This window comes from Neoarius graeffei, chromosome 12 (assembly GCF_027579695.1).
Source record: "Neoarius graeffei isolate fNeoGra1 chromosome 12, fNeoGra1.pri, whole genome shotgun sequence".
NCBI lineage: Eukaryota > Metazoa > Chordata > Actinopteri > Siluriformes > Ariidae > Neoarius > Neoarius graeffei.
In genome coordinates this window covers 3251086-3270278 of record NC_083580.1, presented here as the reverse complement: position 1 = coordinate 3270278, position 19193 = coordinate 3251086, and the positions used below count along the sequence as shown (strand labels likewise).

At 39.8% G+C, this 19193-nt stretch overlaps 1 protein-coding gene across 1 annotated transcript in view; it reads right to left on the bottom strand.

Moving 5' to 3' along the window:
- arhgap24 (Rho GTPase activating protein 24) overlaps positions 1 to 19193 on the bottom strand; it is a 197823-nt gene that overhangs the window by 121227 nt on the left and 57403 nt on the right. The window contains exon 3 of the mRNA XM_060935353.1: positions 1591 to 1678. Within this exon, the coding sequence (XP_060791336.1) occupies positions 1591 to 1678 (88 nt within the window). The remainder of the gene's footprint in view (positions 1 to 1590; positions 1679 to 19193) is intronic.

The window sequence follows — 19193 nt, the reverse complement described above, 5'->3', positions numbered from 1 at the left end:
CCTGCTCCTAAGCTACTGTCCAACTAGTATGTACACTTGGTGCAGTTTTGTACCATTGGGTAATAAGCGTGACCTTTGGGTAGTTCTGGACAATCAACTATCCTATCCTCCTCCCATTGCTAACCTGACAGGTTTCTCCTTTACAAGGTCAGGAAGATCTGGTCATTTCTATCAACAGAGGCAACACAAGTGCTTGTTCAGTCCCTTGTCATCTCAAGACTGGACTACTGGTAATCAATCTTTGTAGGTCTTCCCTTACACACCATTCTTCCCAAGTTCTCCTAGACCACCCAATTGCTGTGTTCCCTCCACTAGGTTCCTGTAGCTGCCTGCATCAGATGTAAAACACTAATGCTTACCTACAAGCCAAAAACAGACCAGCACCAACCTGTCTGCACCATGCTCAACTGGACCCACCATCCATCACTATACAAGGAAGTCCTGCACCAAGATTCTTTTCTGTCCTGACATCCAGGTGTTGGAATGAACCTTCCTTTGTTGTCCAAAATGCTGAGCTGCTGGTGGTCTTCAAACGAGCATGTGGTCTCTTCATCAAATGCTTGAAATGTCTTTTTTTTTTCTCAACATTTCTTAGCTTGATGGTATTCTTAGTCCCTGAGCTAATGAACTAGCATTAGGATATGTTTTTGATGAAAGACCAAAGAAAGCACTTTTGGAAAAGGGCATCTGCTAAACCCTGTGACTGTAAATATAGTCTGAGGATGGTGTCATCCAAGATGGAGTTATGAAATGGATTCAGTGCACTTTTGCATCATCCCCCAGAGACTGGAGTACATTTCTGGCCATAGGGATGATCCATGACCTAGAAGAAAGCTGAAAAACCTAAGATTTTTGTGTTCTTTGGCTTGGTTGTCATTTGATCTTCATTTCTTGGGTCTCAAGAACAATCTTTGAGATCATGCACCCTTTATAACCAATCTACATTGGAATTTCGAAGCTAATGTGAAAGTTATAGCCAATTACACAGTATTTCCTCAAAAGCAATGAGACTACTATGTTGGGGTTTTTTTTGTTTGTTTTTGTTTTCTTTACACCTTGGAGGAAGCCACTCCAATTAGCAGTGGTTCCTCTACCAGAGCCAGAAGATTCAAAAACACATCCAATGTTTTGGATCACCAACAAAGGTAGCAGCTGAGATGTGAGCAAGTACAGAAGTTTGGAAGGAAAGGAAAGGTGTGCAATCCTCTATGACAAACTCTGGCTCATGAAACTTGTCAAAGAAATCAAAGAATTGAGAAACAAGGATGCTCATAAGATGGCTGGTCTGACAGGGTTAAGTTCTGTCTTGACATGTTTCTACATTTCTCTCTGCACTCTTTCACAGTGCTTATTTAATCCTCCCGCACTAAACATTTTAGTGCTTTCCTGTCGTTACAAACCTGATTTAGCTCATACGCTAGTCCAGGGCATGCTTAAAGGGCAGTAAAAAAAAAAAGTAAAGCTTTCAAACACTAAAGAATATAAACATCTGAATCATTCCATTTGATAGATGAACCTTCCCTCTGTGAACGCTCTCTCTTTAAAATTCCTGGCGAGTGTGTACTCCAGAAGTTTCACCATTCATCTTACCTGGAACGACCTCGAACAGAAACTTGCCGGTTTCGTCTCCATTGCTGGGATGCTCGGTGACTCGGTTACCAGGCAGGAAGATGGCACCCTGCAGAACACCAGGAGTTATAGTAAGCTCCAGAAATCAAGCTGTACACAACTGACCACTAGAACAACTTTACAGGATGATGTTAGTGTATATTTCAGAAATGTACTGGCAGAAATTACAGGGTGCCGTTACTTTTTTATGCAGTGCATTTTCATTCTTGTGCTTCAAAGAAATGTATTTATCCTGTAAGCTACACCCTCAGTGTGTTTACTCAAACAAGATGCCATCCACCAGTTTTAATTTATCACACTTTGCTGAGGAGGAAGTATGCAGTAATTAGTTAAATTAGATGTTACCCAAATTGTCCAGAACAAACACTCACACCCTTTTTGGACTATAAGCTCTAAAGCGTTTGTGTTTACAGGCTTGTTTTTGTTCCTATCCTCAGTCCAACCCTATATTTTAAGCAGGACAGCCATATATGGATGTTTATATCAAGTAAACAATAGAACGGTCATTCAACAACAACAACAACAACAGGTAAAACAGTAATGTAGGATAATGTCTTGTATATGATGCTCATGCATGACAAAATAAACTCCAAAACACCAAATTATTTCATGCATCTATAAATTTTGTTTTAATTACAACCTTTGTTTGTATTTTGTTCATAGGTTAATCGTAAGGAAATATATAAGTAATTACTCTATCCACATTCACTGGATATAAGCAATCACGCACTCTGATTGGCTACTCTACTACTAGGATATCAGCTCATATAGACCCCTTTCACTGACGTCACCCGAAACCGGAAGTAAACAGACCCTGCGCCATTTTGGAAGACCAACAAACTCATGATTAGGGGGAAATAACGGCAGCGGTATGCGAACCCACGAGAATAAAGTGGAGTGGCAAACGACTTAAACAAACAAATCTGAGCTGTTTTATTTATGATTTATTGGCCCAACAGTAGACTTGAAAGAAACCTGTGTGAGACTTGGCAAAAAACTGTGGATATAATGGATAAGTCTGTGCATGATCTGCGGACACTTTGAGGTAAGCAAACGCAAGAAATTCAGATTTAAAACATGCTAAATTGGCCCCAAGTTGATAACTGTATGAGGAGCAAGCCTCCCAGACTTCTACAATTTAATAATAATAATAATTTAGGATGGTTTGGGGCTTGCTCTCCCTCCTATTATATAAATAAAGCATAGTTGTTGTGTAGGCATATATCATAAATACATATGTATAATTTGGATAAATTAACCTAAATTATGGATACCTTAATAGTAACAAAAATTACTAATTTTTCAACTGAAAAGATATATTATTAAAAGATAAATATCAACAAGATTACCTTGGCCATAACTATGTGTAGGTTATTCTTAATAACAGCTGTAATATCACGAACCAAGCTGCTAACAACATAATTGTAAGCCTGTAGCCCTTTGTAGGCTTTCAAGTCATCAGCAGTGTAGGCAGTGTTCGAACTACGGGGGTACTCGGGGGATCCGAGATCCCCTGAAACAGACATGAGATCCCTTGAAAACATGATTTGGGAAATGTTGGGGGGGTCTCTAAAATATTGGCAAAATGATGTTTATTGACATAGCAATCGTGTGTAACGGGAAGCATTTGCATATCCGAAGTGTTGTGTTTACATCAAAGATAAAATAAACCGATATGACGACGACTGCTGCTGCCAGGTTGGTTGTTGAGTAGCCTGACTGTTTTTTTTTCTTGCGTGTGGTATCATTGTTGACGCAAGGTTGTTTTTTGAACATGCCAATGCGGACACGATTTCCCCTGATGAGTTATGACTTCAGACGCGATGCGTGTGTGGAGGTGTGGAGTCCGCGTGATATGTGCGTAAGATAGGCTTCTCATGTGTTTGGAGATCCGCGCTCCGAGACAAGCGCAAGCGCAAGCACACACACACCCCAAGGGAAAAAAAGGGACCCCCCGAAAATATCGGCATAGTTCGAACACTGAGTATAGGCACTGGGTGTAAACAACAAATAGTTTACAATGTCTGGGTAGCAAACAGATGGCAGAATTGGTGTCCGGTCCTCCTTATGTTTCCATTCTCCCTTGCCGCGAGTCTTATCATATGGGTCAAACCCATCAATCACAGCCAGTTTCTCCACATACCGTGCCCTTTCTGCAGCTGGTAATGTACTCACATAACCCGAATTATCAGCCATCGTGTCACTTTACTCTCGCTTGTACTTTGTTTTATATTGTGAGTGCATGTACTTGGTCTTCCAATGTGGCGCCTAACAAAATCTCACGGCGCGGTGACGTCATGCGGTAGCCCTCTATACCATGAGTAGAGAAAAACAAAATGGCGGAGCGTGTTCCTGAACCAACCAAGGACGAAATAAAAACTTGACTCGAAAACAAAACCATAAAAAATACAAAAAAGCAACAAAATATGGAATAAAAGTATTTTATGGTAAGAACATATCTTTTTTTTATTTTTCAAGAATTATTATTATTATTATTATTATTATTATTATTATTATTATTATTATTATAGTAATGTTTCACAAACTGCTCCTGTCATTTTGCAGTTTGTTTACATTCTAAGTGGAAATGATTTTGTTGGCTGTTTTGTATAACATTTTTATTGATCATATTTGCAAAGAAATGAAAAGAAAAATGCTCTGTTTCTGAAAATCCAGTGAATGTGGATAGAATAAAACAGTTATTCCACTCAATCTCGCTGTACATGGCTTATAGACAACTTGGTGCTACGCGCCTCGTTGACTATCAGCTCATGTACGACTTGATTTTGTGGAATAACTGTTAAATAAAGTATCATTCGTTTTATTTAAAATACTACACATGGTTTCTGTTTCCAGCTCTTTATTTTAAAAGTCAACTTACTATTTTAATTTCCTCCTAATAAATGTAGTTTTTTTCTACCCTGTTTTGTTTATATCGCCCACTTTAATAGGAACTTGTTGTTGATTCTAAGATCCCTGTTCTTGGCTGCAGGAGTGGAACCCAATGTGTTCTTCTGTCTGCTGTTGCATGCTGAGATGCTTTTCTGCTCATAAAGAGTGATTATATGAGTTACTATATCCTTCCTGGCAAAAAAATCTCGAACCAATCTGTCCGTTTTCCTCTGACCCTCTCTTATCAACAAGGCGTTTGTTTCCACCCACAGAACTATCACTCACTCACTGACTTGATGATGTTTTTTGTTTTTTGCACCATTCTGTGTAAACTCTCGAGACTGTTGTGTGTGAAAACCCCAGGAGGAGATCAGCAGCTTCTGAAATACTCAAACCAAAAATACTCATCTGGCTCAAACCAACACCCATACCACAGTGACAGGAAGGAAGTCACACTTCACTGTGAGATCAAAATGTTTCCCGTTCTGATGTTTGAACATTGTGAACATCAACTGAAGCTCTTGATTTGTATCTGCATGATTTGATGCAGGCGGCACGGTGGTGTAGTGGTTAGCGCTGTCGCCTCACAGCAAGAAGGTCCTGGGTTCGAGCCCCGGGGCCGGCGAGGGCCTTTCTGTGCGGAGTTTGCATGTTCTCCCCGTGTCCGCGTGGGTTTCCTCCGGGTGCTCCGGTTTCCCCCACAGTCCAAAGACATGCAGGTTAGGTTAACTGGTGACTCTAAATTGAGCGTAGGTGTGAATGTGAGTGTGAATGGTTGTCTGTGTCTATGTGTCAGCCCTGTGATGACCTGGCGACTTGTCCAGGGTGAACCCCGCCTTTCACCCGTAGTCAGCTGGGATAGGATCCAGCTCGCCTGAGACCCTGTAGAAGGATAAAGTGGCTAGAGATAATGACATGAGATGAGATGATTTGATGCATCGAGGGATCGGCTGATCAGAGAACTGCAGAAAACAGAACAGCAGGTGGGTGTCGGGGTGTTCCTAATAAAGGGTCCGGTGAGTGTACAGTATATATAATTTGTACCGCTGTTAATGCTTGAGTTGAACTGTAGTTAAGAAAACTTGTTTTCTGTCACCGAAACTTTATTAATCTTAAGAAAATGCGATTTAGAAACAACGGTAACAAAGTCGTTTTTTTTATGAAAATAAAGCAGGTTTATATCGAGTAGCTGCCAAATTGCACATTTTAAAATCTTAAGATAAAATGTCAGAAATCACACAGAAGTGTAGATTATGTGAGCTCAGCTGTGGATTCAGGAAAAAAAAAAACACATCGTTGTTGCTGATGTGGCGTATTTTAAGAAATATCATGTTCTTTGTAGCTCTAGAAGCTTAAAAGACCCTTCTGTTATTTTGAAGAAATTAAAAAAAAACCTTCTAATATATATATATATATATATATATATATATATATATATATATATATATATATATATATATATATATACTCTGTGTGTGTGTGTGTGTGTGTGTGTGTGTGTGTGTGCTTGAGAATCAAATGTAAGGAAGCCAAAAAAAGCAGTGCTGCTTGTCTCCATATGTGCCGAGAGCAGAACACAGAACCATCCATCGTCGAGCCCAGGAGGAGAATCAGCGCCAGTCTCACACATGTCAGTGTTACTGCCTGAGTAACTGCAGTGTGTATTAAAGGTGATAAAGTATGTGTTATGCGTTCAGTTTCTGCTCTACGGGTCTCTGAGCCACTCTTCAATTACTCACCAGCATCTGACACACCAAAACCTTGCGCTTTAAATCATCACCATGGCAGAACCAGCGCAACGTTCACCATCGAAACTGGCTATTAATAAAGGTTTTCTCACTTCCTTTTTCCTCCTTTCATTTTACATCATTCTTTCTCTGGTTTTCTCATTGCCCCCCCTTTAAATCCACAGCACTGTTGAATTCTGGGTCCTGATTGGTCAGAAGAGAAGCTGTTGATTAATTTTCTATAACAGCAGCTCTGACAGTAGTGCAGCTGCAAATCACAGGTTTACGTAGATTAATGTGCTCGTTCAATTACATTATCATTTCTATAGCAACAACACATTCAGAGCGACTTTAACAGTCTCCAGTGTGAGTATCAGCACTTTGTAAGAGTCAGAAGTAAAGCTGAAGTAACATTAAATTTTCTGGCACCTTCATAACGGAGGAGTTTACGCTTTTTTGTGGTTCCTCGGTAAAATGATTATGAAGTTGTGGTTTTTTTTCTTTGTCTTATTAAAAATAGAGAGGCTGATGAGAGAACAACTGTTTACAGCTGCTATAAGATAAGTGATGACTTGTTTCATGGTCATATTCTACAAACTTAAAGCTGTACTGCCTTTCAGGTTTTTCAAGTGTAGGTCATAAAAAGAATTTTCCCCGACACCCAATTATTTTTGTTTAATTGACTGAAAGCTACTGAATTCAAATCACAGACATCCAATTTTATAAGTTTTTTTAAAACAGAACAATTAATAAATTTAAGGCCATGTGGCTCTAAATTCTCCGCTATTTTTTCCTGCTTCCCCATGACCCAATTCAAGATATTATGTCATGCATCACATGGTGGGCTTTCCCTGTTCACGCAAGGCATTGTGGGATACAAATTTGAAACAGGAGAGAAAAATGGAGGACGTGAGTGTGCGAATGAAACGTGAAAGACCGACTACAGTAACGGAAAGAAAGCGACTAGAAAAGACGTTACGTTATATACAAAGGAAAGGAAACGCAGGACCAAACTAATAAATATGGGCGCTCAGCGAGCACCTCGGTGTGATCAGCTGTTCGTTTAGCGACAGAATGACGAAACTGTCAGTGCACGCTCAAAGGTAAACCTGTAGATGGCAGTAATGCAACACTGTGGATGCCAGCTGCCGTAAAACCCAAAAGAAGAAGAAGAAGGTAAACCTGCGCATGCGCACACACACGGACTTCCTCTGTCTGCTTGACTGCGCCAAGCGAGCGATTTCATGCACATTATTTGCTTTAATCCCCTCAAATTAAATAACTTCCCAGCCACAGAATGGCCTGATATTTTGTGAGATATTACAGAAATAAACAGATATCACAATCACCACATTTCAGAGGGAACTAAATTTCACTGATTTTATGAAATCGAAAGGCTGTCTCACTTTAAATGAAACTACAGATGCATAAAAATGACATTATTTAATATATTAAAAATAATTGTTGGCTGATTTCTGTAAAATAAAAGGATTAACACATTCAGACATTGCGTTGTTATCGAAAAATAATCAACACAGTGCAGTTACAGTAACTTCGCATCACACTGTCATGTTGTTGATTATTTTTCTAAACCAGCACACCCCAAATCTTTAAAACATAATCAGTATCACATTAGAAAGCTACAAACCCTTAATTCACACAAATAAGGTAAGAATTTTATCAATACACTTTCATTTAGACTTCCATTAATAATATTTTATGAATTTTTCTGAGAAATATCATTTCTAAAAAGGCTTTATGAGATAATGTCTTCACGCTCTATGCTTTGATGAATCACACAGTGAAAGGTGAAGCCATTAATATCCCCATTAAACCAAAGTAGCTCGTGCCCTCTGTGACCCTGTCACCTCTTTCCTCTTCCTGTTAAACTTATTCCGTATGTGGCAGCGTGACCCGCGCTGGCGTTCCTGGTTCATGAACATTAACCAGAGCTAAAAGATCTGAGAGCTTCCAGCAGACGGGTCACTTTTTCACAAAGCCAAAGTTAAAGCGGAAACATTACCTGCCACCTCGTATGAAGCTCATTAATTGAGCTCGTAAAGGTGATGGAGGGGCATGGACCCGTTTGATGTGGAGGAGACTGGAAGCTGTGCAGCTGATCTATGACTGACCCAAGCGAGCCACTATTGTTTAAAGTCGTCGTTATCACCAGACAGCAAGAAAAGTTGGAAAACTAAAAGCAGCCTTCGCTTTGCTTTGAACTGATTTAATGTATGCAAGACTGCCGAAAGTATTCCTTTTCCTCTTTCCCAGCAGGACATGTCAAGAACACAAGTCTGGCTTTTTTACAAAACAAAATAGCCACCAGGCAACAGACAGAAGACTGAAAGGAAACTTCTGAAAGAAATCAAGGATGATACGTCTCAAAATAAAGAAACTATATTACAGAGATGAGCACGATATCTAAAAACAACTTCACTTTGGTGTCGTTAGTCACAAAAAAAACCCCTAATATCTTTCACCAGGCCTGCTTTAAGCAAATCATGAGGAAACATCAAGTTTTTTTTTTTAATAAATCTGAGTTTGAAATTCAGCTTAACAGTTTAAATTTGAGTTGCAAATTTAGATTAATCCCTTATCAGAAAGAAGTATACTTCAAGTTCATTTTATTAAGTATACTTAAGTAAAGTTAAAGTATATTTCCTTAAGTATACTTTTGTGTACCAAGTATACTGATATCAATGTACTTACAGTATACTTGTAAGTAAACTAATCTAATACTTCTTGGGACTAAATTGGCCCACTTTTAGTTTATAAAAAGTATACTTTAAGTCTAAGAGAAGTAAACTTAGAGTATACAACAAGTATTTTTTATTTTGTACTGCAAGTATACCACAAGTAAACTTATATACTAATAGCTTACTAGTTCTATACTTGTAGTCCACTCTTTAGTTTACAAAAGCGTACTTCATAGGATATTGGAAATATACTATGAGTTTACTTGTTTTATACTTCTAGTTCACTTTTTAGTTTACTAAAGTATACTTTGTAGCATACTGGAAATATACTATTGGTTTACTCGTTACACACTTCTAGTCCAATTTTTAGTTTATAAAAGTATACTTTAAAGCATATTGGAAATATACTATTAGTTACTGGTTATATACATCTAGTCCACTTTTTAGTTTTGAAGTTTACTGCAATTACCCTTCTAGGTATACTATTAGTTTTCTAGCCCTAACCCTTACCTCATGCACACTACCAGTAGACAACTTGCGTGTTTTGAGCTGACCACAAACTTATGGTACATGCAGGTTTAAAAGACTGGATTTAAAACATGCTGCCGTATATCACAAAGAAGCCGATATGTGTGAAAAAGAAGTATTGTATAGGCTACTATCAAAAGGATAAGCACAACTACAGGGCAAGTCCACTTCAACATAAGACACAAATATTTTAATACTTTATTACACTTTTGTTCAGTATATCTTGATCAAAAGTTTAGTATAAGCTTAATATACTTAGACTTTTCGATATACTTTTCAGTATAAGCCAAGTATACTTATGTATAACTTTATTAAGTATATCTCTGATAAGTAAATAAAAAGTAAACTGAAAGCATACTCTCTTATTTTTAGTTTAAAAGAAGTATACTAGAAGCAGAGGGCGGCACGGTGGTGTAGTGGTTAGCGCTGTCGCCTCACAGCAAGAAGGTCCTGGGTTCGAGCCCCGGGGCCGGCGAGGGCCTTTCTGTGTGGAGTTTGCATGTTCTCCCCGTGTCCGCGTGGGTTTCCTCCGGGTGCTCCGGTTTCCCCCACAGTCCAAAGACATGCAGGTTAGGTTAACTGGTGACTCTAAATTGACCGTAGGTGTGAGTGTGAATGGTTGTCTGTGTCTATGTGTCAGCCCTGTGATGACCTGGCGACTTGTCCAGGGTGTACCCCGCCTTTCGCCCGTAGTCAGCTGGGATAGGCTCCAGCTTGCCTGCGACCCTGTAGAAGGATAAAGCGGCTAGAGATAATGAGATGAGATACTAGAAGCATACTTGAATAAACTTTTTTTTTGTAAGGGATGCTTTAAGGTTGATTTGCAAATATGGTTAATTTGAACACAAAACATGATTCATGTTACAACTCAGCAATATTTCTTGCTTGTTTAAGCAATAGTGCAAGGAGTTCAGAATACATTTCACCATTACTTCCACTTCATTTCTCTTATACACTGTTTACTTCTGAGTCTGAATTAATAAAATTAACTACAAAATCAAACCCAATAAATCAATGGCAACTTAATTGTATCCAAAATGCCCAACACATAAATACAAAGATTTTACACTGCGTGTCATGTACGTCACGTTTCAAGTCAGGTCATTGTAGATCGATTTTCATCTCACGGCCCTGCCAAAACACTCTGGCCTCTCGCTGCGTGAACGATCAATTTTCTCAAACATCAACAGTCACATCTCTCTTTCCATGGTTACTACTGTGGGGCAGGAGTTCATTTCCCAGCATGCTCTGTTGCCTCCATGGTGTCCTGCAAAGATTTGGCAGAAGTTTTCTAGCGGCCGATTAACATAGTGAATCTCAACACAAAAAAAGAAAAAGATTTCCTCAAGGGTTCTTTGGATGGTCAAAAGGTCACGTTTTCTTGAGAGGTTTTACTCTTCTGAGGATTCTACAGAGAATCTGGAGAGGTTCAGCCAAAACTCTCTCAATAGTTTGTGCATGTCAACGAATGTCATTTCACATAAATGTGATTGGCCAGTTGGAAACACTGACACTCCCATGTTCAAGAATGATCACAGTAGTGTGTAAGAGCATCGAATCGGTGTGAGACTTGTTCTCTAAGCCTGATTTAGCACTGGACATTTTGACTGGATTGCAAATCTTTAAGCTCTGACATCACCAAACTGTCAATTTTGGGCTCTTGAGCAAAGCCTTTAACTGTCTCTGCTCCAGGAGTGCTGTATCATGTCTGGCCCTGTGCTCCAACCCTGACTCAACATACAAAAAGAAAGAATTTAACTGTATTATGGATCTCGCCAATCCAGTAGAGCCTCTGAGCAGAACCATGGGAGCAGGTCGAGGTGCTTCAGGCACCTTAGAAGGTCTTGAAGGTCAGCTCCTGCTCGACATGTGGTGGTCAAGCAAGTCCCACTCAATGGAGACCCCAGGGCAGAATCATGACATGCTGGAGTGATTATATCTCACAGTTGGCTTGGGATAAACCCCAGGAGGATCTGAAATCAGTAACTTCTTACAGAGAAGTCTAGGTTGACCTTGTCAGCCTGTTGCCCCACAGTGACCAACCAGGAAAAGCTGAATGTACTGTATGAATGAACCATATGAAAGACTGTCTTTCAAAATCCCCAGGTCCCAGTCCCACAGAAAATGGGAGCATTTCCAAGTGGAACATTGATATAGGTACCAATAAGTTGCACCAAGTCAGGGGACAAGTGGACTAAAATGGACAAGAACTCTCAAGACAGTATTGGAATCCATACCTGAGTGGATTAGCACTGCTAACCTGGTAGTAGGAAAGAATAGTCCTGGGTAGGACTTTAAACTGCAACCAGTGGTGAGTCTCAGATTCAGGAGGACTTGAGTATTGGGGAACATGGAGTTACCCCTTAATCACCATTGTTCCCAGGTCCGCTCTGACCCGGAGTGGTAGCACCTGCCTGGGTTCCAGCTATGGGTTAAACAGTACATCACCAATAAGGTGCTGGCAGCAGGGCGCTTTTCGGTGTGCAGTGTGGCAGATGAACCCAACAGGGTCAATGGCACACCACCAGATGGCATGAGGAAGAGCCACTCAAATGGCCAAGGGATGGCATCACTCAGCAAGTCAGTTGTCACTGTGGGGCAACTTCTATACCCATTATGTCTGTGGCACTTTTGTGCACCACTTGCCATCAAGTCTGGAGGTCCAGAGAGACAACACACAACATTGTTTGTCTTACCTTACTGTGCAAGGCACTTCATTAGGAGAAGAGAATAGTATGTGAGAGCTCACGAGGCCAGATGTTCCATGGCGGCTCTCCCAGGCTGTTCATGCCACCACTGTGGGCAATTTTGTCACAGGCCTTGCAGCCCATCTGCATTTCTGTGCATCCTAATGAAGCGGTCATCATCATTAGTGATGGACAGCCAATGACAACTATGAGTAGGAAAGAAAATGACACATTGGTTCACCAATCCAATCACATAAGAATTGTAGATAATCTGATTGATGATGATGATGATGATGATGATGATGATGATGATGATGATGGGCCAAGAATAAGTCTGTCAAATGTCAGCTGAAATGCTTCTAGTGGTGCTCATGTTTTTCAGATACAATCTTTAGGAAGTCACATCAATTTGATCCTACTGGACCTGTGGCTGTTAACTCCCATCACTGTGTCCTACACTGTCCATCACCTTTCATACGACTTGGCTTGTGATTTTTTTTTTCTTCTAAATTTGCAATCGTCCACTAACCACAAGCTGTACTGAGGTTTCTGTTTTATTTTAAGACCCTGACCTTCAGCCAGACCCTCTGGGCGTTTGGCCTACTGTGGGGACTGAAGAACTGTGAGAACCGGATGTTTGCTTACAGTGATGCTACCCTACGCACTGGTTTCCAGTGTTGGAGGTTAGCCTAACACGCCAGCAGGAATTTGCTCCTTTAGCAAGAGAGATAAATGGAGCTACACTGCAGCACGGACAGCGGATTTGTTATGCCGCTGATGTTTCCCTCTAATTACATTTTGCTCTCTGGCAGGAGGCGACGCTTCCATGGTGTGATCTGAGTTATGGGAATACCCCCACTGAGGACTGTAGCTAAGCTCAACAAGATCAGAGAGCCTCTTGTCTGTTTGTTTTATGGACTGCCTGGGATAGATGAGACGGACCAGAGAGAGACGGATGACAAAAAAAGCCAAGCAGCCTGACGTGACTGATAATGCTGAAGGACTTCAAAATCCAACAGTCTCCAAGGAATCAATTAGGAACAGCTGTGACCTCATAAAAAAAGTGCACTTAACCTTGACATTGTAGCCCACTCTTTTAGTAAGCGTCCACATTTGGGATGTTTGTGATGCATTTACGATGAGCCCTGTGAAAAAGTAGATTCTACATTTCTTCATTCATCTCTCTGTCTGATTTTCTTCTAAATCCTAGACTCCAACACAACAGCGGCTGCAGTGAAACCAGCTCTGCACATCACTTCCAGAGTTGTTTAAAAAAAAACACACACACACTTACACGCTTCATTTCTTCAAGTCCTTACAAGGTGCCTCAGCTCCCCAGAGTCTCACTACTACACTGCTCTGTTTACTCTTAACACCTGAATAAACTTTTTCCAGCAAACTGTCAAATCAAATCCCATTACAAGTTGAACCAGGTGTGTTTGAACAACTTGGCAGTGCAAAAGGCAACTTGGTTTGGAAACACTGATAAAGAATATACATTTAAATATTTACAGGAAATAAATAATGAGAAAAAGAGCTCTTCTTAGGTATAGCATAATGAACTGTTTGGAATATATAGTGCAGTGATATTAATAATAAAAATAATAATTAATTCAATTTATATAGCGCCTTTCTCACACCTAAGGTCGCTTTACAATTGGGGGGGGGGGGGGGGGGGGAGTGTCCACCAAAAAAGGATCAGGATGTAATTCCAATGGCATAGCTACCCACAGTCCCACCAAAAGGTGCACGAAGATAAATCCCACACTGCCTGCACAGCTGCTGCGATGCCACTGGGCAACATCGCTCGGAATACCGTGCCATGGATCCACAAAGTGAGCAACGAAGCATCGCTACACAGAGCGCTGGTATGTCCCAAACCACCTGCACAGCCATCATGACGCCACTGGGCAACATCACTCGGAACACCGTGCCAAGCACAGAAGCCCTGCTGCACAGAGCGCTGGACAACTCTGATGTTAAAGAGCAACGAACTCACTGCAGTCCATAGCAAGGAGCACAGGCATCACCCATGGCGGACCAAGGCCTGAAGGAAACCGATGCCCCAAACTGGGTCCGGAGCTACGTCATAACAGGGCTCGGAGCTACACCAGAACTGGGAGACAAAACATTTTTTTTTAAAAACAAGAAAAAAAAAAAAACAAACATCAAACAATACAAACACAAAAGAAAAACAAAGGGAGAAAAAAAAGAAAAAGAAAAAGCTCCGGTGAGAAGCGGCAGCCAAAATGCGCACAGCGTACTCTCAACCAGAAACAGAAAAATATTGCATTAAAAATGTAGAATAATTTGGAAAATGTTTTCCAAAATCCCTTCTGAAACTAAAATCATCTCATTTAAGAATAAAATCATTTCCAGAATCAGTGTTACAATGTTCAGTCTTCAAAAATTTTCTCGATTCTTCATTGACTACTTGACTCATTTGTATGGCAATGCATACGACTTTCACTGTGGTATGGGTGTTGGTTTGAGCCAGATGGACTGCTGGTCTGAGTATTTCAGAAACTGCTGATCTCCTGGGGTTTTCACACACAACAGTCTCTGGAGTTTACACAGAATGGAGCGAAAAACAAAAATACATCAAGTAAGTGAGTGACAGTTCTGTGGGTGGAAACAAACGCCCTGTTGATAAGAGAGGGTCAGAGGAAAATGGACAGATTGGTTTGAGATTTTTTTTTTTGCCAGGAAGGATATAGTAACTCATATAATCACTCTTTACAACCGTGGTGAGCAGAAAAGCATCTCAGCATGCAACAGCAGACAGAAGAACACATTGAGTTCCGCTCCTGCAGCCAAGAACAGGGATTTTAGAATCAAGAACAAATTCCTACACTGTAAAAAATGTCCGTATAATTAACAGTGAATTTATGTAAAGTCATGACATAAAAAAACTGTAAATACAAAAACAACGAAGCAGTGTGTAATTTACATCAATATACTGTAAAACTCCTAACCAAATACCACTGTTAATTTAACAGTAAGAATATGTTGAATTGATCATATTTTTTTGTAGAATTTACAAATTGTTGTAGTTTAAACACAGACAAACTGTAATACTAAAACAGAATGTGATAGTTAAAATTACATCATTGCCCTGTTAAAAAAATAAAAAAATGTCAGTAGAGGCTCTCCGGCACATTTCGTAAAACTCTAAATCAAATAAAATATCTGTAATAAAATATCATGCTGAAACTGCTAATTTTACATTGAATCCTGGTGAAATGTTCATGCAATCATTGTTTATTGTACAATGAATATCCGTAAAATTAACAGTTATGTATTGATTATTGTACATTGAATACCTGTAAAATTTACATTTAGTGATCATTAATTGTACATGGAATCCCAGTGAAATGTACAAGTTATTCTGTAATGTTGTTTACATTTCATTGTATTTTTAACAGGATTATTCTGGCAACCACAGCTGCCAGTATTTTTCCATAAAAACGGATTTTTTTTTACAGTGTATTAAAGTGGCCGGTGAGTGTAGTATAATGGTAGCTCTGCAGGCCATCAGTAAAACACTTTAGTCAGTGCAGTAATATTCTAAAGAGTGCTGTTTAAGTATTAGTCTAGAACACAGTATTGAGTTTCTGAAGTATTTGGTACAGTCTAAGGAATTAAAATGGAAATTATAAAATGTTGTCTGTGATTAGAACCGAATCTGAACACGCACGGAACGTTGGTGTAGTTTTAGATGTTCTCAAGCTCTACACCTGTCTAATAAAGTTCTGCCATTTAATAAGGTCCTAATAACCCAAACTTCTCCTGTTGTGTTTTTTTTTTTTAATTTTGCAAATGTTCTGTTCCTCAACACGATTATTTCACCTTCTTTGTGAGAATAGATTCATATGATTCATGCCAGGCTTGTGGCGGGTAAAACTTATTTCAGTGTAAATAATTATCCACCCACCAATTCATAGCTGTTACAAGTGTGCACGTCAATGTGTTAAACGTCGCTCCAGCCGAGTCCTGCTGAGCGAGTTCGCCTCTCTGAAAATTACCTTCAGCAATCATGTAACTGTCTGGAATGGTGGACTTTTGGCAGATGTTAATGGCTTTGGCTTGAAGAAAATATCCGTCATACCTTCAAAACGAGCTGCATCGAAAGCTGAAACTGGAGAGGTCCAGAAATGTGATTAACCTCAAACTTTCCATTACCTACACCTACCGGATTTATTACATTTACCCTCTGAGATTCTCTACCAATATCAGCCAGAAAGGGTGAGGGGGGGAGTGCCTTGTTTTAGTTCTGTTCCAAGGTTCAAAACAGCATTATTTCACTTTACACCACAATGCGGTTGAGTTCTGGATTCTGATTGGTCAGAAGGTGTGTTCTACTTGTTTCAAAGACTTTAATAATCAGATTTAAGAATGTGCTGTTGTTTAATGACAATATACTCATTGACATGACGTTTTCTCGAAGATGACATTTATTTAACATTTATGGAAGGAGTCTCCAGTCTCAGGGCTTTGTAACAGTCAGTAAGGTTTCCATAAATGGAACATTTTCAGGACAGAGGAGTTTACACTTTGAGGTTTCTTGCTAACATGACAATCTGCATTTTCTTTATTTAACATCAAGACTGAGAAGAAAGAGAGGCTGTTTATAGCTGATATAATGTTAGCAAGAACAGGAATTAGCTTGTTTTTTGGACTTTGCACGACATTAAAGTTAATCTGCCTTTCAGATTTTTCAAGTGCAGGTCATAAAAATAATTTTCCCCAACACCCAATTATTCTTGTTTAGTGGACTGAAAGCTACTAAATTTGAATCACAGACTTCCAATTTTATAATTTTTTAAATAGAACAATTAATGAATTTATCTCCATGCTCATTCTCTGCTATTTTTTCCTGCTTCACCATGACCCAATTCAAGATACTACATCATGCATCATATGGTGGGTTTTCCCCGTCCGCACAAGGCATTGTGGGATACAAATTTGAAACAGGAGAGAAAAATGGAGGACGTGAGTGTGCGAATGAAACGTGAAAGACCGACTACAGTAACGGAAAGAAAACGAGAAGAAAAGACGTTATGTTATATACGAAGGAAAGGAAACGCAGGATCAAACTAATAAATATCGGCGCTCAGCGAGCACCTCAGTGTGATCAGCTGTTCGTTTAGCGACAGAATGATGGAACTGTCAGTGCACGCTCAAAGGGAAACCCGTAGATGGCAGTAATGCAACACTGTGGATGCCAGCTGCCGTAAAACCCAAAAGAAGAAGAAGAAGGTAAACCTGCGCATGCGCACACGGACTTCCTCTGTCTGCTTGACTGCGCCAAGCGAGCGATTTCATGCACATTATTTGCTTTAATCCCCTCAAATTAAATAACTTCCCAGCCACAGAATGGCCTGATATTTTGTGAGATATTACAGAAATAAACAGATATCACAATCACCACATTTCAGAGGGAACTAAATTTCACTGATTTTATGAAATCGAAAGGCCATCTCGCTTTAAATATAGCTATAAATGGATTTTTATATATATATATATATATATATATATATATATATATATATATATATATATATATATATAATATGTGTGATGCATAGTTCTTATTGCTGTGGAATCTTATTCCCATAGCCAGCGAGGGCCATAGGGGCACCCACCAGTGATAACATTTTAACAGTCCATCATTAGTGTGTCAAGGGCATTTCAACTTGGCAGAGCCCATCCCTCTCCAAGCTCAATCAATGGACAATTTAGAGTAGCCAGTTAACCTAACTGCATGTCTTTGGACTGTGAGGGAAACCGAAGCACCTGGAGGAAACCCACACAGACACGGGGAGAACATGTAAACTCCACACAGAAAGGCCCCCATCGGCCGTGAGGCTCAAACCCAGAACCTTCTTGCTGTGAGGCGGCAGTGCTAACCACTACACCACCATGCCACCATGCTGTGGAGTAAGAGGACTAAAACACTTCAAAATGTGCTGTTATAGAAAAACAATCAACATCAGCATGGTAGCAGTAACTCCATTTCATCACACAGCCCTGTTGTTGATTATTTTCCTAGAACAGCATGCCACATTTTCACCTAGTTCTGTAAATCCAGCCAGTTTTTGTTTGTTTGTTTGTTTGTTTTACAGGGACTAAAAATATGAACCATGTGATACTTCGCATGAAAACTAGAGATAAAACTGGTCATGAGGATCAAGGTGAGGTGTTCTGGTGATGGAGGCCTCTAGTGGCGTGGGGTGGGATTGTCAGGTGTGACTATCTTGGTTTAAAATGCTTTAAATTATATATTGGACTCTTTGTGTTTATATGTCATGTGCTAAAGGTGGGTCTGCATACTGGATAAATTGGTAGCAGAAATAATTTTTGACAGGACTGCAATTATGCATCAGTTTAGGTTCATGCGACAGGAGTTTCCCAAGAACAAGCCAGTCAGAAAAGTCTGGACTGACAAAACAGCTAAAATTATTTCCAGAAAATAACATACATTATTTTTTTCGCGGTCCAAATCTTGTGCTCTGATTGGTTGGCAAGCAGGTCTGTATCCTACGGTACGGACCCCAGTTACGGACCCCGCTTACGGACCTCTGGCGACTCGCTCATTCACAGCAACAACAAACATAGTAGCATTTTTTGTCAACATTTATCCTTTTTTTATAAGATTTATTTATAAGATTATCAAAAATCTTATACATTTTTGCCAGCATTTCTCAGGAGAATAGCATTAATTTTAAAGCATGGATAGCGATAACAATAGTGTTCACAGCGAAAGCGAGTTTTACTACCCTGAGGGAGAAGAAATAAAACATTTCAGGAGAAAGCTAAAAACCTCTAACTGTTGCTAACACCGAGCAAAAACATGGCTGAATCCTGAATGACTCCTATTTGTATAAATAGGGCACTACATACTGTAGGTGGCAAAATATAGTTTTTTTCCTGCCATGGAAGTGCACTTGTATACCGAGGACGAAGCCATTTGCATTACAGCCGTGAATGAGGATTCAAAATGGCGGCTTGGCTCGGTTTTCCCTTTCGGG